At 33.0% G+C, this 24,132-nt stretch overlaps 1 protein-coding gene across 5 annotated transcripts in view; it reads right to left on the bottom strand.

Annotated features, from left to right (window-relative positions):
* vn (membrane-bound neuregulin protein vein) overlaps nt 1–23,589 on the bottom strand; it is a 233,046-nt gene extending 209,457 nt beyond the window's left edge. For 2 of the 5 annotated variants that reach the window (XR_012454755.1, XM_074115981.1), the window contains exon 1: nt 21,574–23,587. Coding sequence is in view for 2 of the 5 variants with exons in the window: in XM_074115981.1 (XP_073972082.1) it covers nt 21,574–22,156 (583 nt within the window). In the remaining 3 variants the exon portion in view is untranslated. Of the gene's footprint in view, nt 1–21,573 lie in introns of all 5 variants that reach the window. The other 3 variants (XR_012454756.1, XR_012454751.1, XM_074115996.1) reach the window with 3 other exon arrangements.
* Between the last annotated feature and the right edge of the window lie 543 nt (nt 23,590–24,132).

Below are 24,132 nucleotides of genomic sequence, written 5' to 3' on the forward strand. Positions count from 1 at the left end.
ATTAGTAATTAGAGCTCCATAATAATTACTAAATGCAATGAAATTGCATCACTGTCAGGGTGAAGCCATCCAATGATGAACCTTCACTGGAAACAGATAACGGTCAATTTAGGAGGTCTCGAAGCTACTGGCGCTTCAACCGAGTCTAGGATTTCCTAGAGGGATTCAGCTGCACAACAAGAAGATTTGATCATGATTAATGGAATCGTTTTTAATAACAGGAAAGAGGGAAGGGATTAGCTATGCGGTTAGCGTACTGGACTCCCACGCGGAGGTCCCGGGTTCGAACCCAGCTGCTGACCCTTAGATTTTCTCTTCCTAGGAGCTTCTTACAGCTCACTGTCCGGTGATGGACAGTATTGTTTGTAACGAGAGAACACTGTCCGGAGGCCGGCAGTGCACTGAAAAAAGCACCGGGCGCCAATAACCTAAGATGTTGACGTGCCTTAAATCATTAAAAAAAAATAAATAAAAAATAACAGGAAAGGACTAAGTCTTTGTATATTTAGTTCCGTTTAGAGGGCTAAATTTGATACATACAGTGGTTCTTGGGCGATTTTTCGGAAAATTTTAAACTAGAGGTACTAGACTCTTTTGGGAATTGGAGCGCTTGGTTGAGCTCTACCGCTCAATCCGGTAACAGAATGTAAAACTTCGCAGGTCCCTCTTGGAACTCAGTCATTAAAACTTGTAATAAGCCACTTAATTATTTATTTATTATTATTACTTAAAGAAACCAGATTTTTTTATGCTTCACACAATATAAGAAAGAAATAAAAACCACATTATTTACAAATACTCTTAAGTGGATACGAGTCGAACAATATTTACCACAAATTAAAAGATGCCAAGAAACAGCTGTCGTGACGGAATGTGGCGTCCCTTTAACTAAGAAAGATAACGGACTGAGGGAGTCGTACACGGGCGTAGACAGGCATGCCATTGATTGGTCGGTGCTGTTTCATCTAATCATGTTTTAGTCTGGTGGCGGTGAAGTGTGAGATTTAATGCTTGCTTAGTATCAGACAGGAAGCCGAGAGGGGATTACAATCTGCCCATCATAGCCGCTATCGCAGCCACTGTCGTCCTTCTGCTGAGATTCCTTTGTTTGTGACGATTAATTTGAGAACTTGATAAAGGCATATCTGCGTCTAATGACTGTGCCAAGAATGCTTTCCTTGATGAAGTTTGCATTTAGTCCAAATTCACTTTTCACAGGTTTAGCACTTTTAAATTGGAAAAAAATGCAACCGTTTTACCCCCTTACTTCCCTTGGAGAATCAACAGCACGCCAATCCATTATATAATCTCCCTCGTTCAAAACTCTGTTCTACAATCGTCTTCTGGACAGGACTAAGACGATTGTTTTCTTTCCAGCTAGTTCTGAAATTTCTCTTATTCATTTTTCAAAAATATGAAATAGAAAATTTTAATCCAGTTTGATGTACCATTCAACATTCCACACGCGCGTTGATGTCATCGCGAACTGATTGTGCAAGTTAACTCATAGTTCTTAGTTTAATTATAGCTTAATTCTAATTCGTTTAGGCGCCACGTTGTTTACAAAAAAGGTAACAAGAACAATTTTTGAAAATACCGTTTTTGCTCATTTATGACAACTTTTTTCTCGAAATCTATCAAATCTAAGTAGTTGCAAATAAAAATTTCTCTTGTAAACGAGGAATTGACCTATTATCTTACAGAAAATTTGGGAATTTTAACTTTTATAGAAAAAAATTGTCAAAGTTGGGTGTTTTTCAACGTTACGTTTTTGTGCAGTTTTTGACGATCAACCCTTATACAACTGTCCTATCGATAGCTTTAATTAGTTATTAGATTCAATGAACATTTATCATCTGATTCGTCATCATAATCAATTTTACTTACAGTTTGTCTCAATAAACTTACAGTTTCTAGATAAAAAGTAAAACAGTGCTGTTACCGGAATATGAGCACTTTTCTCCATTTTGTGCATTTACCGTAACATACGATTCACCGCACAATATGCAGCAAACTATAAGAATATACACACTCGTCACATAACTTATCTAACAAAGATTCAGCACAACGATCTGAAAGGGTCAAACGGTAGTTTTATGCATTATATAAATATAAATTTGTGTGTTAGTGTTTACTTGGTGAGTAGTACTAAAACAGTTGGCCGTAAGTCCGCTAACATAGTGGGATCGAGTTGTGCACAAGTATGTATGTACGCTTAGTTAAATAGTTGTAGGTCTGTGTTGGTGAAGAAAGATGGTATGGATAGTAAGTGGACTGAGAGAGAGGAGATAAAAGAGAGGCAGCGGAATGCGCGCTGGCTGCATAATCGCAAATGGTCAAAGTAGACCGGACTAGAAGAGCGAGCGCATGTCAGAGATGTTTCCCAGCCAGGAACACATATGGCAAGTCAGGTATTTCTATGACCAAGTACATACACCTGCTAGAGGCTGCGCATCCCCACTAATCTATCGGTGTGTTTAGAATACTCACCGCCCCTATAAATACCTTCTATACAAATATACAATTAAAAAACAAAACAAAAAAACATAAATACAAATCTTTAGGTAGATAAAATCAATATCGTCCAGCCACGGAACCAACTACCTAACCACTTATTCAGTAGCTCCACAGATTTTTGAAAAAATTGGAGAAGTAATTATTCTTAATTCATATTTTAGATTTGATATATCTAATTGGAATCAAGCTCTGAACCTGCAGTTTGTTACTTGACACATTGATTTTGAACAATCATATAAAATATTTTACGCAAAACTGGCCGCTACAAGATTGAAAGTTGAATTTTGCACAAATAATTTATTTAGAGAATTTTTTATTGTCACCTTTGCAGCGCACTTTTACAAAAATGAAAAGTGGGAAAAGTGAAAAGAATTTGTTACATTCTAATTAGAATTCTGTGAATTTTAGATTTCAGTATAGTGTTAATTAATTTATTTGTTAAGTTACACCAGCGCTAGATACGCCATAAATAACAATGACAATAACTGACACCACTACAAACTCACTAATTGAGGGGAGAAGTTACCCAGCCATTTACATCACCCCATACCGCCTGAAGAAATCAAAGCGGAAATACAATCTAAAGGGTTCAGAGTAAGAAATGTTAGCAACGTCAGACGCCCGATCGAGAAGACTCTTCTTCCTCTATTCTTTGTAGATCTAGAACCAGACAACAACAACAAAAACATCTTTAACCTCACCAAGATACTCAACACAATTGTCCGGGTAGAGAAGCCCTATAAAACAAAGGAAATTGCCCAGTGCAAGTGGTTCCAACAATAAGGGCACACACGCACTTACTGTCATATCTCTCCGAGATGCGTCAAATGCGCAGGGCCCCACTTCGGAGAAAACTGCAACTCCGCCTACCTGTGCACTCTGCCACAAACAGCACTTTGCCAGCTACCGTGGATGCGAAGTTCACAAGAAATTGCAAAGGATCCGTCGAGAACGAATGCAACTTCGAGGCCAAGGAGCAGCTGTTAGGACGCAACCTCCTCAAGTGTCTACTCGAAGCGACTTTCCAGTTCTTCCATCAACTCTGCAACAGCAACAACCTCCGCAGCAGCAACCACAACAATCTTATTACAATGGAACTTCCACTGCTAGGCTCTCTTATTCAGAAATCGCGAGGTCACATCCTTCATATCATTCTCCTCAATCATCTGCACATCCTCCAGATCATTCTCCTCAATCACCTGCACAACCGATATAACCTCAGTACTGAACTCCTTTTTCCGAAGATTTGAAACCCTCCTCACTCCTCTCATTAGTCTCTTAAACACTCTTATTACTCGCCACCTTCCAAGTATAAAACCATGATCTCTCCAACTCAACATTCTTTAATCATCCTTCTCTGGAATGCGAATGGGTTGAACTCCCACAGAGACAAACTTAATAAAAAAATCTAATTGATTTTTCTGAAATTTGTCCCATTCATTTCGTGGATATCGACGAGAATCTATGTTGAGCGTAAAGAGGATTCCCTACGCTAAAATCTCGTCCAAAGTTCAATTCACCATTAAATTTTAAGAATAGCATTTTAAGAAGTGGCATGCGGTGTTTATTGGAGTGATATCAGGGGACATCAGAACAGTAGTTGGATCGTAGAGATGTGCTTTACTTCTTTATTTTACTTATCGAAGCGCTTAAAAAAGTAAATAAAAAACTATCTATGTCCTTTCTAATGGGCAGTTGAAATTGGAATTAGAAATAACCCATTATTTCAATTAAGATTTTATTAATTACAATAAAAACTAAACGAAAATTCTGTCTATGTAACTGTAGTATGTAAATTATTTTATACTTATTTGTATGTAGGGCATATAAACTCTTTTCTACTTTGCATTTATAAAAAGAAATAAACAAATACAACTCATAATTAAGTGATCGCCATTTTCATTAAAGACCCCACACTTCCGAGCCACTTATGCGTACATAATTGTTTCTCATCTGTTATACACAATGGGCATTATTATGGAAGAGCTACACGTTATTTCCTCGTTTGGTACGGCTGATATGCCTGGTTGGCTTCCATATTTTAAAACATGAATGTCTTGTTATAATTATTATTTTGTATCAAATTAAATTGATTAACTACATATCTGCCACCCATTTGGACTACTTACGGAGCAGAACCGTAAATCTAATCTACAATGAAATCCATTCCTCCCAATTCAACTTCCTTTATACTTTACTCCAAGTCTAAACGTACTAACGTAAACAATAAAGATAAAATAGAACAAAATAAACTGTATAAAGCATGATTTAGTCAAATATAGAGATTTTTTGTAATTGCAATGATAAAATTTAAAATTATAATTAAATGAATTATTATTTACTTATTTATTTTTTTTAGAGTTTTAAAAGTTCATATTCTCAATTATAAGCCACGCAAGGAAGATTGGAATTTTAACAATGAACCTTTATGACAAATAATTATGATAATAGCGACCAATAAATTAGTGGTTCGATAGAATGACAACGCAGCAATAGTGGACCAAGTGGAGTAGAAAATAGATGTTAGATAGAGTGGAAAAATAAAAAAAGAGAAAATATACAAAAGGGCTGTGGGTGGCGGAGTGGCTGAACAAATGAAAACGTCCGAGCGCATAAAAAGGCAGCAGGCTTAGCGTGCTGGAGTCGCTCACCGCAAGGACTCTATTATATGCAAAACAGGTCCCACATTAACTCTCCAATGATTTATATTCACATCAGTGGTATTCAACTTACCGGCGAAACTTTGTCCATGATAAACTGGGGATTTATTTTTTTTGGCTCCAAGGCAGAGAAGAAAGTGATTGAAATCTCACTTATAAGGAGTAAAATTCTGCAATCGCCAAAATAATCGACACGTGATTAAAAGTAGTTCAAATTTCAGTCACGAGCGATTGAAAGCAAAGTATTGGTAATTCACTACAATCACGGTTTTGTGTACTTTTGCTAATTGTAACTTAACTGTAAGTTTTCATGTTTAAATTAATTGTCAAAACAATTATATAAATAATTATAAATTTAAAAGGAAGAAAGATTATAATTTTTTTTTTATTTATTGCTAAGTTTTCGATCTAGCGAAGTCTTCAGGACTTCTGCAGTGGAACTGCCCTGCAGACGTGGAGTAAATAATTAAGCAAATAATCAAATCAATTAAGAATAATCAAATAAATATAATTAATAATAATAATAACAAACTTAAGTCTAATTTAATGAATAAAATATTAAAACATTATAAAAAATAATTCCAAATATTAAGTGGGTAACCAGAAAGAGGTTCAAATTTGGTTTCTCGTGCTGAGGGTGGATTTCGCTTACATGAGTGTTAGTGCCTATCTTGAAGAAACAATGAAAATAAGTAATCAGAGAGATAGGGGTTTATGTAATATAAAAAACGAAAGTGATTCGGTGGTTATTACAGAAGAATTAATAAACGATCGCATCCATCAAATCCGTGGTTTCTATTTCTAAAACTATATATAGGGTATACCCAAGACATCCGCTACAGAACATACTTTACAAGAATCAATTACAATTGTTAAGGAAAAATGAAAATATTAAATTGGCGGAGGCAGCACTGGGAAGTACACGGGGATAAGGATAACCAGAGAGAATAGGTTACACGGTGGTGTGGTTTTTCTTTGTCGAGAGTCTTAAGGTGTTTTAATTATTGTTGTGTATTCGGGTTGAAATAGATCACTTTTATAATTAACTGAGTATTATTGAGTTTCTTTGAGTTAATATTGTAGTTTTTCTAAATTGAAGTTGAATAAACGGTTCTGTAGTCTCTGAATGGGACTTGGTGTATATATGTATATATTTTTGAGCTCTCCTGTTTTATAATAAACTGAGTTATATGTTTATGTTTGTACATGTTTTTGTTTTTCTTTTTCTCTTCATTCTATTTTATTTTTCAGATATAGCAAGTATAAGTAATTAATTAAAAAGTTAACACAATATATGTTGAATTGTAAATAATTTTGTTTATATCAAATCAATGCCATTTTATGAATTAAAAAAAAAAGTTTAATAAACTTAGTAGAAGTGATAAGTAACTACAGACCAATTCGAAATGGAAAAAGTGGGAGACCTAGCAGTGGGGAGAACCGTAAATTAATTTTTTGTCCATTACAAACGCGCAAAATATAAAGATAAATCAAAAATTACGAGTACTTAGTAAAACTGCACAAAATTAGGTTATCGCAGAACTAGTGGCCGGTATAGCTGAAATAGGTAAATGTTTTAATAGCAGTTACAGTACATTAACAGCTTCAATATGTTTTATTATTTTTAGATACATTTTATACTTTATACTTTTATTATTAAAGCAATATTTTTCTAGGTTACATTGTAACTATGTTCTTGTTTTTGTTACGTTGTAGGACTGTTTATCCCAATAATCAAACAGAAGAACAGAATACATTACCAGACGAAAAGTAATTATCAATTAAATGAAGTTATTATTTCGTTAGAATTGTATTACAAACTATAAGTTCAAAATATATGATAGAGTTGTTGAAAACAATAAGGGTTTCATTAAAGTTTCTAGTACATATATGATTGGTGCAAAATGTATAAAAAGTACATGAAGTTTTGCACAAAATGGCGTCCGCGTGGTTATTATATTGAGCAGTAGCGCAGATCTCCCCCCTTCTTTGCCGCTTGAGAAAGAAAGAGAGGATCTACACAAAAGAGAAAAAGACAATTGAATAAAGGATCTTTGAAAAAAAAACAACAAAAAACAAAACGACTCTTTCGACTTCCACAATTAAAATAAGAAGTTATTGATATCAAATGAACCATCTAATTGTTGATGCAATACTTGCAACCATCTTTTTTTTAATTATTATTGTAATTATTCAGTTTAACTAAAGTAGTTTATTTAGGATATAGTTATGTGGAAATGTGATCTCCATTATTAACTCTGATCGATTTAAATTAACCTTTAGAACCTGATTAATAAGTAAAACTTTTTTCAACAGATAAACATGTACAAATAGATAATTAATTAACGAAAATACTAACTTAACGAGAGCAAAAATAAAAGCAATTTCTCATCCTTTCAACAGGTCGGCAAATCTTTGGAATAAAAACCTTATTATTAAATAAAAATAATTTAAAATTAATAATAATAATTGGTAAGGCTAACGCTATCCAGGAGCTTTGCGATTATCACAAATTTGTAGTGGATTCAAAATACATTTCTAAGGCTACAAATTGCAAAAAGGCACCAACGCACAGATGATTTTCACATTAAATAGAACTAATTATAAAGAATTGTTTTGATTAAAACGAAGGTCAGTTTAATGTTTACTCTCTCGAATAGAAATTAAATAAGAATAAGTTCATAGTGTTGCTCCCTGTCCTTGGGATCTTCTTGATAATCATTTTTTTCCGGATTTTAACACAACAATTGAAAAAAAAGTGTATATTCAATGAGAAAAAAAAGATAAAATTCCGATACTTCTGATATTTTACTTTACACTCGAAGAATCGTGAAAACAGTGACCCAAAAATAAAATAAATTTGTATAAACTCGTAAGGAATTAGCTGCAATGGAACTGCTATGCGGAGATGCCGAGTTCAAGACCAGCCTGCTCTTAGCTATCCTCTTCCTGAGTAACCTCTTACAACTTTACTGTTCGGGGAAGAAGACCAGAAACAGGCACTGGAAAAAAATCCGAGCGTTAATGACGTCAGCTACCTTAAATTTAAAAAAAATAATAATAACCATAAAGGCGCCACGCGGTAGCCAAGCGGTTAGAGGCGAGACCCGCAAAGCTAAGTTGTGCTGCAGGATACCTGGGTTCTCAATTCACTTGGATTTTATTTGATGGTTAACTAACTTAAAACCTCTAACACAAAAAAAATGTGCCAGTTTCTAGCGAATAATTGCGGTAAAAGAAAGATGGTGTCGTTGTTTCACAATTGATTTATTTTAACCGTAAGGTAATCTTGGGCCAAACAAAACGATGCAGATTTTCAATAAAACATCTACAGCAATCTGCTGGGCATAAAAATATAAACAAAACTCTTCATTACGGTACTGATGCACTCTGGTGTAACGTGACCTCATTCTAAAATAGCTTCTTCCTAGTTGGTAAATTTGTTCACTTCATCTGCTGCTTAGTTTCTGTTTCTCTTAAACCACTTACTTTCTCTCTCTAAACAACTTTTTAGTGTGAATAATAATTGTAAGTACAATGTGGGGTGCAGGAATAGTATATAACTCAGGCTGTATCGCTCGTAACAATTGCAGCGATGAAGAAAAGTTATCTTTTTTCTAGCTTTTACTTATTCTCCTATAAAATAAATAAATCTTAATTTTATATTACTTTTTATTTTTTCAATAACTTTTGAAAGCCTAAGAAAACTCTTGGTTGTGTATGTATCTAGTAAACCTTTTCCCGTAACCAATCTGCTCTACACGTCTAAAAAATTAATACTGCAATCCGGCTCCTCAAAAAGATTCCAGCTTAGCCACAAGAAACCTATTACCCCATCCTTCATTCTCGGAGACAAGATTAAGATGTGGGGAATCAAGTTTTTCATGAAAAGGAATGAGAAAACATTTCACTACTAAAATAGTTAGTGCTTAGATGTAACTACGACAGTATTACTGTTCAGCCTGCTGTTTCCCGCTGCCTTGGGCTGAAATCCTCATACTAGACTGAAACGACAAGAACTTTCAAAAGACTACTAAAAACAGATCCAAACTGACTCTATACATACGATTAGGGCGCCATCTTTTTACTTTTCCTTGGGCCTGTCCTTTCTCCTTCTTCCTTGTCAAGGATTTCCTTAGTCGTTCTTCCATCTTTCAAGCTTCTTATATGGCTGTACCGTCTATGTTCTTTTCTTCCACCTTCTCCAGTACATTTATTTATTTTCTTCCATATTTATTCATATCTTAATCTTTCAAACCTTGATATTCGTGCTGCCCTTCTCCAGTAATCTATCTCCGAGACCTGAAGCTTTTCCATTAAAGCCTTAATCAAGGTCCAATCCTCAGCGGCATATAGTAGTATACTTTGTAACAAGCAAAAATATAAATCCTTTTTCGTACTATTTAGAATATTGTTGCTCCGTATAACTTGGGATACAATTACGCCGATTGCTAACATTTCTGTGCAATACATTCTTATCTTAATTAAAGCTCAAAAAAGAAGTTGATGTGTGTAATGTGTAATTGTGGAATGTAATGTATCACAAGCATATGGCAACCACTGAGACGCGACTCAATTTCGGGACGTTGGAGATTAAAAATTGGTCGCGACTGGCGGCCATTTATGTATATGAAAAGCCATTGCATTCATAAAGTGGAAGGTTTCATAAACAAAATCGATATTTGGAAAAAAAAAAACAAATGAGAAAGGGACAGTTTGACATGTTTCAATGTCAACATCAATTGGCTGAGGATAAAATAATGAAAGAGGATAAATTAGCAGATGTTTTGGACCCGTCCGTGGAAGAACAGATAACTGAACAATCAAGCGACAAACTGTTTTCACAGTTCAAAGTACTGGTCCCCCTAAAGGACTGGGTCAAATTTTTGGATTAAATTAAAAAATGAATACCCAAATTTAAGTAAAAAGACAATCCCACTACTACTACCATTTGCAACAACATACTTAGCAGAAACTGGCTTTTCAGCTCTGGCTGCAATTAAAAATAAATATAGAAATTGACTTCAAAGCATTTAAGCAATGTTTGTGGATTGCCTTAACTACATCAATTGTAGCAAGAATAGAGAAATTGGTGAACCAGAATCAGGAGCTGAAGAGCCATTATTAATAGTAAATTTGTTTAAATGTCTGTAAAAAAAAATTAATTTCCTGTATTTGCATCATTTTTTTTCCCCGACCAACGCACATGGGTCGCCTTATAATTTTGTTCTTGTTTGTGAGTCAATAGACACCAAAGGTAGCAAAACGATGATGTATCATATTAACGTTTAGTTGATTTGTGATTGTGTGTTGTTTTTTTTGAGCCAAGAAAGATAAGAATTTATCGAAAACGTTTTGAAAATGTTATCTCCTTAGCCGAACATACCAAAGGTATTACTCTAAATCTGTTGGGCAAACGGCAATTGTTAATACGTTTCGATAGATCTAAAAATAATTTATATTTAAAATTGTATTGATTATGCTCCAAAAAGTGATCCATACAGCTATCCAGGTTTATGTGGCGAGTGTTAGTAGTAATTAGATCGAGTGGGAGGTCGTACATACCAGAGCGGACAGGTAAATAGACCGGTCAAACTAACACACCCGAACTACTTCACCAACTTATAAAATGCTTTTCTTGTCCACTAAATAGATAACATCTCTTAGAATCGACCACTTCTCTTCTCTCAACTCTTCAGTATATCCAATTTTCATTCTCTTTTTATCCCACACTACTTATTAAGTAATTAAATATCTCACATTCGTGCTGTCAACGCAGTCTATATAAAACTAACTTCTCATCTTTCCAATTATATTATCTTTTAATGTTAAGTAAATTATTTTAAAAAGAAATAATAATTTTGAATGAAGTGATCTCGCTTGATTTATTCATATTAATTTTCAAATTAAAATACAAATAAGATTTAAATTCATCTTGAAACAAAGCTCGCTTAAATTTATGTTGACGTGAATGGATCAGCTTTTCAAAGCAAAACTTGAGCTCGAATGCCAGAGTGTCGAACATTTTCAATGTTGGTGGGAGGGTTTCAAATTCCATAACCTGCATGTATAACCCTCGTAGGTACATCCTAATACATAAATCGTGGGCTTCATGCAATTTTTTAATTGTTCTACAGTTTGTTTATACCTCACTGAAAAAAAATCATATATATCTCTTTCCCAGAAAACCTATGTTTAGGTCATTGGCATCAAGACTTCTCGGTCGACCACCGGAGACAGTAAGCATGGAAAAGATAATCTCTGCTAGGGCAGCCTGCTGGGCTCCAACCTGGGACCTCCTTGTCCACAGCCTAATAATGCTCTACCACCTTTTCTTCCCTTTAGTCATTGTTATCCCATCCCTCTTGCTACGTTCCAAGCTATTTAGCCTATTTAAAGAGCCGTTCCAAACAGCTAACCCCACCCCCTCCCAAAACCTTTTCAAGGGCAAAAGCTAAGACCATGCCCTGATCCACCACCAAACATTCACAACAAATCGGCCAATAACCTTAAGGGCTACACACACCAGACTCTAACTGGCCTCACCAAGGTATAACACATGGGCTAAAAAGTCCCGGGCCTAACACATAGATGGCGAAAGATAAATTGAGGCAAAAGATAAATCGTTCTACAAAAGTGGTATGGAAATGTTAGAGCGGCGCTGGAATGATTGCGTTGTTCTTGATGGAAATTACGTTGATGAATAAAGCTAATTTTGAACAAAAAAAAACGTGTTTTCTTTGTTAGGCCCGGGACTTTTCAGCCAAAGTGTTACAATCCTAAAAACTACATGTCACACGACGAGCTGCTTCACAAACAAATAGACTTGTAATATATTTTTGCTGAAGTTACCTGTGATTACAATCAGGTTTTTTTTTTAACGCCACATCATTTTGAGTTAATGTTAATTATTAATTTATTCTTAACTTAATCTTAAGGCACGTCAGAATCTAAACTGGTTAACGTCCTGGTAGACATCTGGCAGACAATCCTGATTTCCGCAATATAAATGTATTTAGAGGCTTATAGGAAGAGAAAAGGTGTTAATACTTTTTAATGTTTGCCCTCATATTATGCATTATGGACACGTAGATTAGTAAGTTAGGTTTATAATTATTGAAATATTTATTATCATAGTGGGCAAATAGTATATAAATATAAATTTTTTTAATTACTTGTGGCTCATAAAAGTAATTAAGATTTCAAAAATACGATCGCTTCATTTACAGGAACAGAGATGGATATAATAAAGTAATGAACATCTGAAATATTACGCTAGTGTTTTGCATAAAGTAATGTTGTTAGTATTTATTACTAGAGAGGTTATATGTACATTGCAACTGGAAAGAATGTATATCAATGAATACATTAAACATACACACATTACATAAATATTTACACTTAAACAAATATATTATGTTATTAAATTGTGCTACTAAATGTAGATTCTGAATGGCATTGCTTTAATTTAATAATAATGTAACATCACCGATGTGTGCGATAAATGCTATTTAGTACTTCCACAAGTTTGTTGCAATCGTACATATTTTGCATAATAAATGACATGTGGTTGTTTGAATTTAATTCGCATCAGTATTCTTTACCATGTCGTATCGTGACGTGTAAAATTTATTATTCTTTAATTGCAATGACTCTTTCTTTTGTAAATTATTGTCAATGAAGTAGGTTTTTTTTAATGACTAGAACATTTTGTGCATTTTAAAACAATATGAATTAATTAGTGTACTGAAATATTGAAGTCAATCACACATGTGGAGCGTCTCTTTTGATATAAAACAATTCCTTAGTCTTAGAATAATAATTTTCTTAAATTAATGCAACGATTTGTAAAACTTATCTTATTTTAGTAATGAAAATGTGACATTCATTTCATGCTAAAATTGCCGTCAAAAGAATCACATCAATAATTACGTTTTTATTTTAATCAACAAAATTATTATTATTCGATCAGCTTAATTATAAAGGTCTCAAGATTTTATTATCATTTTTTATCATCGCCCAACTATATTTTATTTATTTTTAATGCAAAATTGTATAAATTTGTTCACTTAAGTTTAAGGCAGGAATACATTTCGTACATATTGACGGTAACTGAACATGTGAACACCAGAATCGGACCTTTTAAATGCTTGAAAACTATTATATCAAAGTCACTTATAAGAAAATTACATTACAACATAAGAAAGTACGGATATCCTTTATTTGTATAGTAGCCTATAACTCCTCAGAGAAAAAATTGCGTTTAAAATATACTGCAATTTAAAATTTAAATAACAAAGAAGTAAAACCTAAACCTTTTTTTGTTTTTTCTTTCATTTAATTTGGCATTCACAATCTACAAAATAATCAGTGTATCTGGTGAAAGAAGTGTTCTTGACTGGGTCAGCTGGAGAAGAGAAACTGCCTACCGGTAACTCTCTCGTTGCAGTTTCTTATATACTGGAGATGAACTCACAAGGCCGAACAAAGAAGTACGAAGAGTTCAAAACTAAATTCTTTAAACCTATTCTGTAATGCCAAAATATTTAGAAAAATTTAGAGTATTGAGAGTAGAACGAAAGAGAGCACCATCGAAAAAATTCAAGACGACAACAACAGGCAAGTATAATGGCTACAAATGAAAGAAATCAAAAGTGCGATATATAAGTGCGTACCAACGATTATTCTTACAATTTGGTAACCGAAGGAGCATTAATTCTTCGATTAAATTTAACTTCCGACTATTGAACTCTTCTATTATAGTTGCCCGATTTATTTTTATTCCAATATTTAATAAAAATAGATATTTTAGAGGGAAAAACTTTTTATTTATCGATTAAAGAGGATATTTTAAAGTTGAACTGCTTTAAATAAGAAGAATGACGTTGGCAGGGTTGACCTTGTAGTGAAAAGTGAATCTGGCGGTGAAAGTCCCCCTCTCTAAATATATATACAAATTTAAATAAACCCCCATTTTATTTTTAATCATTTCAATTTCAATATTTTTTTATAAACCAGCCAGAATTTTTATAGTAAATGAATTAATATTTTAAAAAGTCAATAACAAACTACACTTTTTTGATTAAATTTTTTCGCAAATTAATAAGTTGTTAGAAATAATCACCTAGATTAAGGTATTATATTGAATGAATGAATGAATGACGTATATTTACAAAATATATGAAAAATACATAAACAGAAAAGTATATACTTATTACAGGATGATATCCTCCAATTAAACATAAATTAAATTATAAACAATTTAAAAAATAGATAAAAATACACTAACAAAAAGTTCAAAATAACTTTTCAAATAAGATAAATTTCGCATTCTAGATAATGGCTCGTAGGCCGTCTGTCGAGTAGTTCTATGAACATCTAAAATATTTCGCTAGTGTTTTGCGTAAAGTAATGTTGTTAGTATTTACTACTAGAGAGGTTATACATTGCATGTACATTCTGAATGGCATTGCTTTAATTTAATAATGATGTAATATCACCGATGTGTGCGATAAATGCTATTTAGTACTTCTACAATTTTTATTTAATAAAATAATATTTTCCTGTAACGATATGCGTCGCGGACATATTTATATAAATTATATAAACTATTGACATTATTATTACCATTTGGTGTATCAATATATTCCTGCCACTCCAATCTCTTTTTCCCAAAAAACTGTAACCTAAACTCATTAAGTACAGGGCATACTGATATAAAATTGTAGGTATCCTCGTTCACATTCATGTTACAGAGGGAGCACATAAAGATTCTGTCTCTTTTCCACGGCTGGTAATGTAATTCTAATAACTCCCCTCTATATTATATTGATAGCTGTCAAATAAAATATTACTAAGAAAAGGGTAACTTATTTAATTGCCAATTTCAGTCGTAATACTTATTTTCCAAGCTTTCGACCAATGGACTAAGTCACCTTCAAGGTTTACGCTTGTAGACAATCAGTACCTTAAAGACAGGATAAAAGTAGACAGATGTTGAAAATTACTTTTAACTGTCTACAAGCATAAGCCCTAAAGATGACCTAGTCTCAGAATGAATGTTTAGCAAAAAATAATTTAAAAAAGTATAACTGAAATTAGAAATAATTTTTCTCCTTTTTGGATCAATGAATCAATCACCAAATACAATTATATTCTTTAAATAAACAACTTAAAATAATCATTAATTCTATCAGAGTTTACACAACAAAGTTCGGTTAATTGCTCTGTTCTTCTTCAGTAAATATCCATATAAACAACTGAGAATGATTGATTATTAATTCTATTATTTCGTGCAACTGGTTTAACCAAGTTTAGTTACTTAACTACAAATTGTCGTTTACAATTCATATGTAACATTTCGGAACTGTTAAACGCATTAGTACATTTAAAAAAAATCGATTGTCTGCTTGTTCGGATAGCATGAATCGAAAATTATTATATTTATACTATCTATATTATTGACTTTTAAAATAGTGGCCATTTTATTAGTGCTATAGAAACATTAAATGAAAGATTAAATAAATGTACAAATATATTTTGTTTGCAAGCGCAAGGAATGCAATAATTGCATGTTTATGCACCTTCTAGCGTACTCCCACACACAAGTTTGCAAAGTATAACTTGATATTATGCAATCACGTATGGTATACGCGATTGTCATTTGCTTAATAATTATGTTTTATTTAAAAATAGATCTATGTCGACGAGCGCATTGAGGGATTGTAGGTGGCCTAAGATCCGAGACTGGAGCATTGGGAAATAGGGAGGTTACTGGGTTATCTAGGCGAGTGCAGCCCTAAAAATTAATCTGTGTTAAATTATGCAATGTATTTTAAAATGTGCAACGTAACAATATAATTCTTAATAAAATAAAGTATTGATTCAAGGGTTTATTCGATCATACAACATTTTTTGAAGTTATGTTATTTTCACCCACCAAATAATATACTTATTATATTATACAAGAGTTTCGGACCAAATTGCAAATTAGTACAAATAATTTCTATAAGAAGTTCGTCTCAGCTTTAGAAATAAATTGGAAAGAAAAACTCGGGATAAATAAATCAAAATTTCTTGAAACCTCCAAAAAAGTAAATGAATCAGAATAATATTTATTTAGTTATCCTCTTTGCTCAACAAAGTATGTTTAAATGCTTGAATTTACTGCAGTTGATGTTGGAATGACCATAAAATCGGTTATTATTGAATATATTTACAAATTAACAACAGTTTACAACACGGTTTGCTATTAACTAGCAATATAATTAATTACATCATGTCCTTTACAATTGAGAAGTGAATGCCTGCCATAATGTAAACAAAGGAGCAAAACAACAGATATGTCTAGACGATTTATGCTGTTTATAAGAAGGGTAATTTTTTGTCCCAAGAATTTTATGAGTGAACAGAATGTTTCCATTAAAAAGAGAGCTGTATTAATAACAATGTGGCTAGTTTTAACTAATTCTAGTTAAATTTTAATAATTAACATAATAATTCTTAATCTAGAAGTGTTTATTAAATATTTTGGTAATGCTTGCAGTACGCATTTAATTTTTCTCGTTGCTAAATAAGCATATACGGTACCATCACAAGTAAATAAGATAAGTATTAGTATATCCCCCTCACACAGTCCTAACAAATATTTTTAAGAGCTAACAGTTCAATATATTGAATAGATAATCGATTATTTTAGAAGATTGTGTTATTTTTTTTATTTAGAGTTGCTGGCTACAAACAAAGCCTAATTGAAGGTTGTTTTTTTTTTGGGAAGGGAGGTTTTAGCCACTTAACAATTGCACCGCGTTGTGTGGATTACAGCTTTTTAGGCAACAAGGCTAAGATTAAAACCCAAGAACTCAATGACATCATCCAGTTCGCCTACTATTGAGCTGACTTTTCCATTCAATCACATCTGTACTTAGATTTGTTCCAATTTGGCGAAGTTCTGTTCGAAGATGGATAATTTTAAGGTTTAAATATTATTTTATTCAAGATTTTTCTTTTTAACGATTTATGATCCGTACTTGATAATTAGTAGATTATCGACTCATTCCTGTTTGACAATTAGTCTACTCATATTACATTAAATTAGCAACTTCACTCTTTCGCTAAAGAGAGAAAATTTACTTTTTAATTCTTTCTCTGATATAAAGTAAAAAAAAAAAATGGTCACATATTGTAGCTTTGCTTAAATCAATACATCTAATCAGTTGAAAATATGGACTTGTAACAGAAAATAAGAGGCCTAACCGGCGTAAATCGAACACGGCTTTAACCCTTTTAGTACCGAACGACGATATATCGTTGCGCCTCCGTTGGGGCCTTATTGTACTCATCACAAGAGGTCTGTGTTTCAAAATAACTTTATAAAATGTTAAAATGGTTCATATTCGATGCAACACAAGTGAAAAAATGGTTATTAGATTTAACTTTTTGTTATATTGTAGGGAGGGGGAAGGTACGGAAGGAAACCAACGTAAACGAAACGAAACTTTATTACAAATAAACGAAAACTCTTTACACACATACGTATTAATAGCAACTAAGAATAGTCTCTCTCTCAACCAGGTTGACACCAGGACGACCGTGACGAACTTCCGGCTCGCAGGTCACACTGACTCGGGCTATACTAGCGGGTCCCCCGTTTCGGCGTACGGCCGTCCTCGCCCGTTTCCGCTCTCTCTACAATATTTTATGCTGATTAGTGCCGCGGGTCTGTATATGTTAGAGTGATAAGATAGAAACGGGACCCGGGATATCCCCCTCGGATATTCGTCGACACGGGATAGTTTCTCTGGACCGTAATCGCAATCTTTATGATGTTTATGATAGTTATCGGAGTATTCAAGTGGCATGCGTGCATCGACTCGGCAAGCCTAAAATCTTTTTCAGTCTTTCTTGATCCTTCTAACGTGCAGTCAGTATTCAAAAACCGTCAAAGTTTTCATAGAGACACAATTAGCAGTAGAAAATTTTGTCAGTTTTGTTGATACCTTTTTGAAAAAATTATACCCTGTTACGAACATGGATGACGCAGAATTAGTGCGAATTATTGACAATAATAATGTCTATACATTATACTAAAAGATGTATATAGAGCTATGACCAAATGATGACTTTTTTTATGTGCAATTACCATTTGAAAAAGAGAAATCACTTTTGTACGATTTTTGTTAAGTCTTATGTTCATGTTATTCTTATGATTTTCAACAAATAATGAAACACAATTCGTATCGTTTTATTCTCCCTTTATTTCCGAATATGCTGCTTTTTATATTTTGTAAATATCACTTCTACTTTCGTTTTTACGAGCATTTTCGCAAACTTCTGCAAATTCGCCGATTCGGCCCGGTATTGTTCGCTTAGGCACGTTCTTTTCGCCGGTACTAAAAGGGTTAATATGTTAGGCTAATTGAAAATGTGCTATTAAAGATACCGTTAAATAATTACTGTTCTAAAATAAGGTTATGAAGCGTAACAACCGACACGTTGCCATTTTCTACATCTCCTTCATTAACATCACAAATAATTCTTAACAATGTGGTAAATAAACATTATCTAGCATTCCAATCAGAACTTTTGATATTATTATTTTTTTTTTAAATTATAAATATTTACGAAATAAGCAGTCTAATATCTTCAAAATTTACAGTTTGCTTTTTAGTGACTTGCTGGCGTTACTGTCTATTTATCTTAAGAATTTTACAGCAATTCAATAGTAATCAAACTCCTGATATTTCCAGAATCCCAACATCAAAAATCAACTTTTCGGATTAAGTTTCAAATAAAATACTTAGTTTTTTAAATTCATTTACGTTAGACTATTTATTAGGTATTATTATTATTCTTATTATTTGTTTAATATTTATGTTTACTGTGTCAATCTTCAACTTAAACATTATATCATTATAATTATTATTATTCTATCTACATTTTTAGTCGAAAACTGTAAATTTAAAGAGAAAAAAAGTAAATTGCGGTAAGAGAGGACCGTGTTAAGAGTTCAAACCAGATTTTCAGTTGGTTACCCAAATTATGGACATCGTGATGTACGGTAAATGGATGTATTACCGTGCAGTGTGTACTTTTGTGTTTCGTTTTACGATATTTTTATAAAATTTGTACCGCAATAATTTTCGTTTTTTTTTTATTTCTTATCGATAATACATTCTAAATCTTTTAGAGATTTGTATACTTTTTTTTGTCTAGTGCTTGTGGCAACATTTTTACCAAATTTTGCGCATCTTTTAATCCTTTACATATTTTAATGGTAAATGAAGAAGTTTCTACTCAATAAATATTCTCATAATTATTATGAACTTTTTTTATACCGATTAAAAACTAAATATAATTTAGTTTGAATATGGCAATAATTTTGAAAGACAGAAAATAATCTTTCTGCAGATTGAAGGTTTGTTAGTACGCTGTAGATGTCCCTAGCGTCTTGGAAATTGTAGGTTGCATTTGCCAGTTATTCTCCAAATTTCGAACAACATCTGCTGTCCTAGATATTGTAGAAAATGTTATAGAAGCTTAAAATTTAAAAATTCTTACTTTACTACTTCTACAAATTTTTAAAAAAAAGTGGAATGTTACTTATTAAAACACATTGAAAGTAGTTTTAATATTTCGTAAGTACTTTTCATAAATCCTCAACTTTAATTTATAAGCGAAGGGATTTTGGGCAATAGTCAGATTAGGTGTTTTTTCTTTCTTTATAAAAGCTTCTTTATAATTAGAGAATGCAAGTAGTTAGTTTATTTAGGATATTATTTCATTTTTTATGTAAACAACGGTACGATATCGAGAAAGTTCTGTTCTCACACCGAGCTTTACATATTTCCGCTGGCTTCTGCTTATTATAAAAAAATTGAAATTATTTTTTCAAAGTTTCTTTTCTTCAAAAATCTTGAAAATCATGTTTAAAAAAATAATTATTTAGTCTTTAGGAATTCTAAATGAAACTATCATTATTATTTGTTTAGTTGGTTGTTTGGCAGGGCAGAACTACGGAAAATGATGATGCTATTCAAAGGCCACCCAATGACACCCACAGAAGACTATCTGCTAGCCACATCATCTAGCCCAATAAATCTATTCCTATCGTCTCCATCAAATATTCCAATAGGACAAATTGGCTTTTAAAAAGGGGCGCAAACTATTCCGAGCATTTCCTATTTAATTAATTGTTATCATTTTTGTTCAATGTTGCATTTAATTTACAAACTTACAATTCCTTTTTCTAAGTTTTTTAATAAAAAGCTCAAGACGCATCATAAATAATAATTGTTTTATTTACAAATAAATATCCTTAGAATTTAACACTTGGAAAATTTACATTTAAAACAATGTTTTAATAAACTTTTTGCGAAGAACCCAAATGGCGAAAGAAATTTACAAAAAAAACATGTTACGTAGTATGGTGTTCAATATCAAAGGAAAACTTCTTAGTACCGATTCAAAGGGAATTTTTATTCCAAATAAAACTTTTGCAAATGTACTTTACAGAATGTAGGTGAAAGGTAATATTAATCTTTGTGAGAATTAAAATTTAAAAAGATAAAGAATTTTTGAAGAAAGAATTACTTTAAATACGTTTGAACTTTTAATTTTTCTAAAATAGATTTAAGAATCTGTTACAAATCTAGATAAATGTTTTACGGAAATTAGAACATGTATTTCTACCATTATCTTTAATTAAAAATAAATAAAGTGAGGAACAAAAATAAATGGAATTATTATAGAATAATTCAGTTTTTACTTGAACGAGAACTGTTAATTATATTTTAAGTTCGATATTTTTAGACCATCATTCCGTGCGACAAAGATAAATTCGTTGGAAGAACCTTGAGTTAAACTTAGATATTATCTAGTAAGGTTTTTAGATACTTGAAAATTAGTAAAATATAAAAATGATGTTATAAAGTTCTTAAAGAAAAAACCGAGAAATTTTAACAAAGTTACCTTTTTTAAATATTAAAATTCTATTTTGAGATAGTTCGTTTGTAAAATGAGATAATTTGTATGTACCATATATGACTATTAAGACTTCTTTGTTTTTAATGCTAAACCAAGATATTAACAAATAAATTTTTTTTAAAGATTAAAATTTAATTTTGAGATAGTTCGTTTGTAAAATGAGATAATTTGTATGTTTCATAATGATTCTATTAAGGGCTACTTTGTTTACTTAACTGTAATCAGGCGTATGACGGGAAAGAATTGAAATGTTTATAATTTACGGACGGCTGTGGGTACAACACGGTGTTTACGGAAATCAATACGATCAGTTTTTATCGAGGTTTTGATAAGTGTTGCAAATAAATTCGTCTTATAAATCATATAAAATGTACATAAAGGTAAAAAAAAAGAAAATGGTTAGAGTACTCACAACAGTTGTGGCAAAGTGCATCCCTTACTGCCTGGACATTCTTGCGACTCCTGAATACCGGCTCTCCCAATAACGTGTAATTATGCGGTCCAATTCCCATTACAAACACTATATATTTGCCGCCCCTTTTGATGCTAGTTCTGACAAGATCTCGTCTAGTGTAGTTATAACTTTGCCGGCAAAAATTATGCTGTTGCAGCTGTTCTTGTTGTTGACGACGCGCTCCACGTTTCTCTCGAAACTTTAATCTTACTTGAGTTTTAATTTTTAACGGTATAACACCTTTGTCTTTATGTACATGTTGTACCACAAACGTAACCCCATAAACACCACCGATCTCACGTGGTACACTTCTAGATCTAGCTTTACCTTCGAAAACTGTACCAGCCATATATGCTCTAGCTGCTACAGAATTTGTGGAATCACCAATATGGGAACAATGAGCCAAAGATGGATCAGACTTAAGATGGCCGGAGAAAGCGGTCCTGGAGAAGCCGGGTGAAGTGGCAGCAGTTACAGCTGCACCCACTGTCACCAGGAAGAGCAGCCTCCGCATACAGCAGGACTCACCACCGACCCTCATATCCCTCAAACGAGATAAGTGCGTGTGGCTACACTAAGCGGCCAGCCATACATTTGTGTATCAAACTTAAACACATAAATCCAATTTGGCCTTTTTTGTTTTGTTTTTAATTCGAAAATATTTTTATTTTTCACATTTATTCAACCACCGGACGTTAAACTTCTTCTATACATTTTAGTAGGCATGGCCGACAAAAGGTGGCAAATTCTAAATGGACATTCTATATTTTACTAAAGTCTAAAAATATCAAAATGTATTTTTAATCCAATTTTATTATATTTTTTGTGTTTGGAAAGATGTTATCACTTGAAACACGTTCAGAGCTGATGACAGGCAAGCAATGAGGTTTTTCTTTTTCTACCGGGTGTTTAGTACAAATTTCTTTCCATCAAATTAGTGCGGGTGGTGCCAAGGGGAAGCTGGCGAGGAGATTCTGGCCGCGCGAGAACGGATACGAGGCATGACAGGTAGGTACAGGCCGGTGGTTCACATTCGGACGCACGCACTATCACTTATCACTCACTTGACTAATTTTATAAAAAAAAAAAAAAATAAAAAATAAAAAAAAAATGAAAAATACACTAAAAAAATTATTTCCTGTAAATTTTGGCGCGCGAGACGCACGGCCGTTGCTTCAGTGACTAGACGTACATGACGGACGATTCGAACGTCCCACTCTCCTATGGTCTAGCTCGCCTTTTCAAAGACAAACTGATCTCTTTTGTTTTTCGCACACTGTATGGTGTGGGGCGCTAGCTAGCGGTCTCCGAACACAACTGGGTAGAAAGTTAGATTGGTGGGGGCAGGACCACACAATGCCACACACCCCTACCGTCTCCCCTCCAGAGCACCACCACTAGTCATTCATTATCCCCACCATCCCCTGCACTGCACACTACCTCATCACCTTACACTTCTATCAAATTTATCATGACAACTTCATGAATCACACTCCTAACCACTAACCGTTTGCATGCATCTCCACTACTGTTGGGATAGAGCCCTTGTCGGCACATTATTCCATAATATTGTGATTAATCGACACTCCTTCATACTGCTTCTTAGCTTTTACTTACACAAGATTAACTTATTATTTATGTTAATTACTAGGGTAATATACAAACAATATTTAGATAACCTCGTACCTTTCGATTGGTTTATTAAGTATTATTTAAGCAAAATCCATAGAACTAGAAGTTGAGCTTCAAATAACCGACTTACATCTTACTTTAAATTTCTCCTCTGTAACTTCACAGACAACCCTGCTACTCAAGCTAGATTAACACAGGAGAATGGCTCTTATTTTTCAGTCGTTCAGTAACTCCTTCCTAACTTGTTCCAATCAACAAAAAAAAAATTTTTTTATTTTAAATAATAATAATGATAATAATATAAATAATAAGAAAGATGTTCCCATTGCACACACAGGCATTGTCAAGGTATTATTAGAATGGCAATAATAGAAAATTTTCTAAGAATAATAATAATAATGGAAGGGATTAGCTATGAGGTTAGCATACTGGACTCCCACGCGGAGGTCCCGGGTTCGAATCCAGCAGCTGACCCTTAGATTTTCTCTTCCTAGGAGCTTCTTACAGCTCACTGTCCAGATAACACTGTCCGGAGGCCGGCAGTGCACTGAAAAAAGCTCCGGGCGCCAATAACCAATAACCTTAGATGTTGACGCGCCTTAAATCATTAAAAAATAAATAAAATAATAATAATAATAATATTTATTAATTGCTTTAGAAAATACATTCTGTAGCAGGAGTTGATTAGAAAAATACGAGAAACAGAATAATTGTAATAATAATCACAGTAATAACATAAAGTTTTATTTAAAATAATGTCAGTTTTAGTGAAGGAAAGTTAAAATTTAGAACGCTAGTTTTTTTCGCTAAATTGTAATACTTGTGCTAAGATAATACGAAAAATCACCAGCATGTTCTAGCGATTCCGAGGTACATTACAGTTTT

The sequence above is a fragment of the Rhodnius prolixus genome, unplaced genomic scaffold, assembly GCF_049639745.1.
Source record: "Rhodnius prolixus isolate KJV_2025 unplaced genomic scaffold, Rpr scaffold_1, whole genome shotgun sequence".
NCBI classification, from domain to species: Eukaryota; Metazoa; Arthropoda; class Insecta; order Hemiptera; family Reduviidae; genus Rhodnius; species Rhodnius prolixus.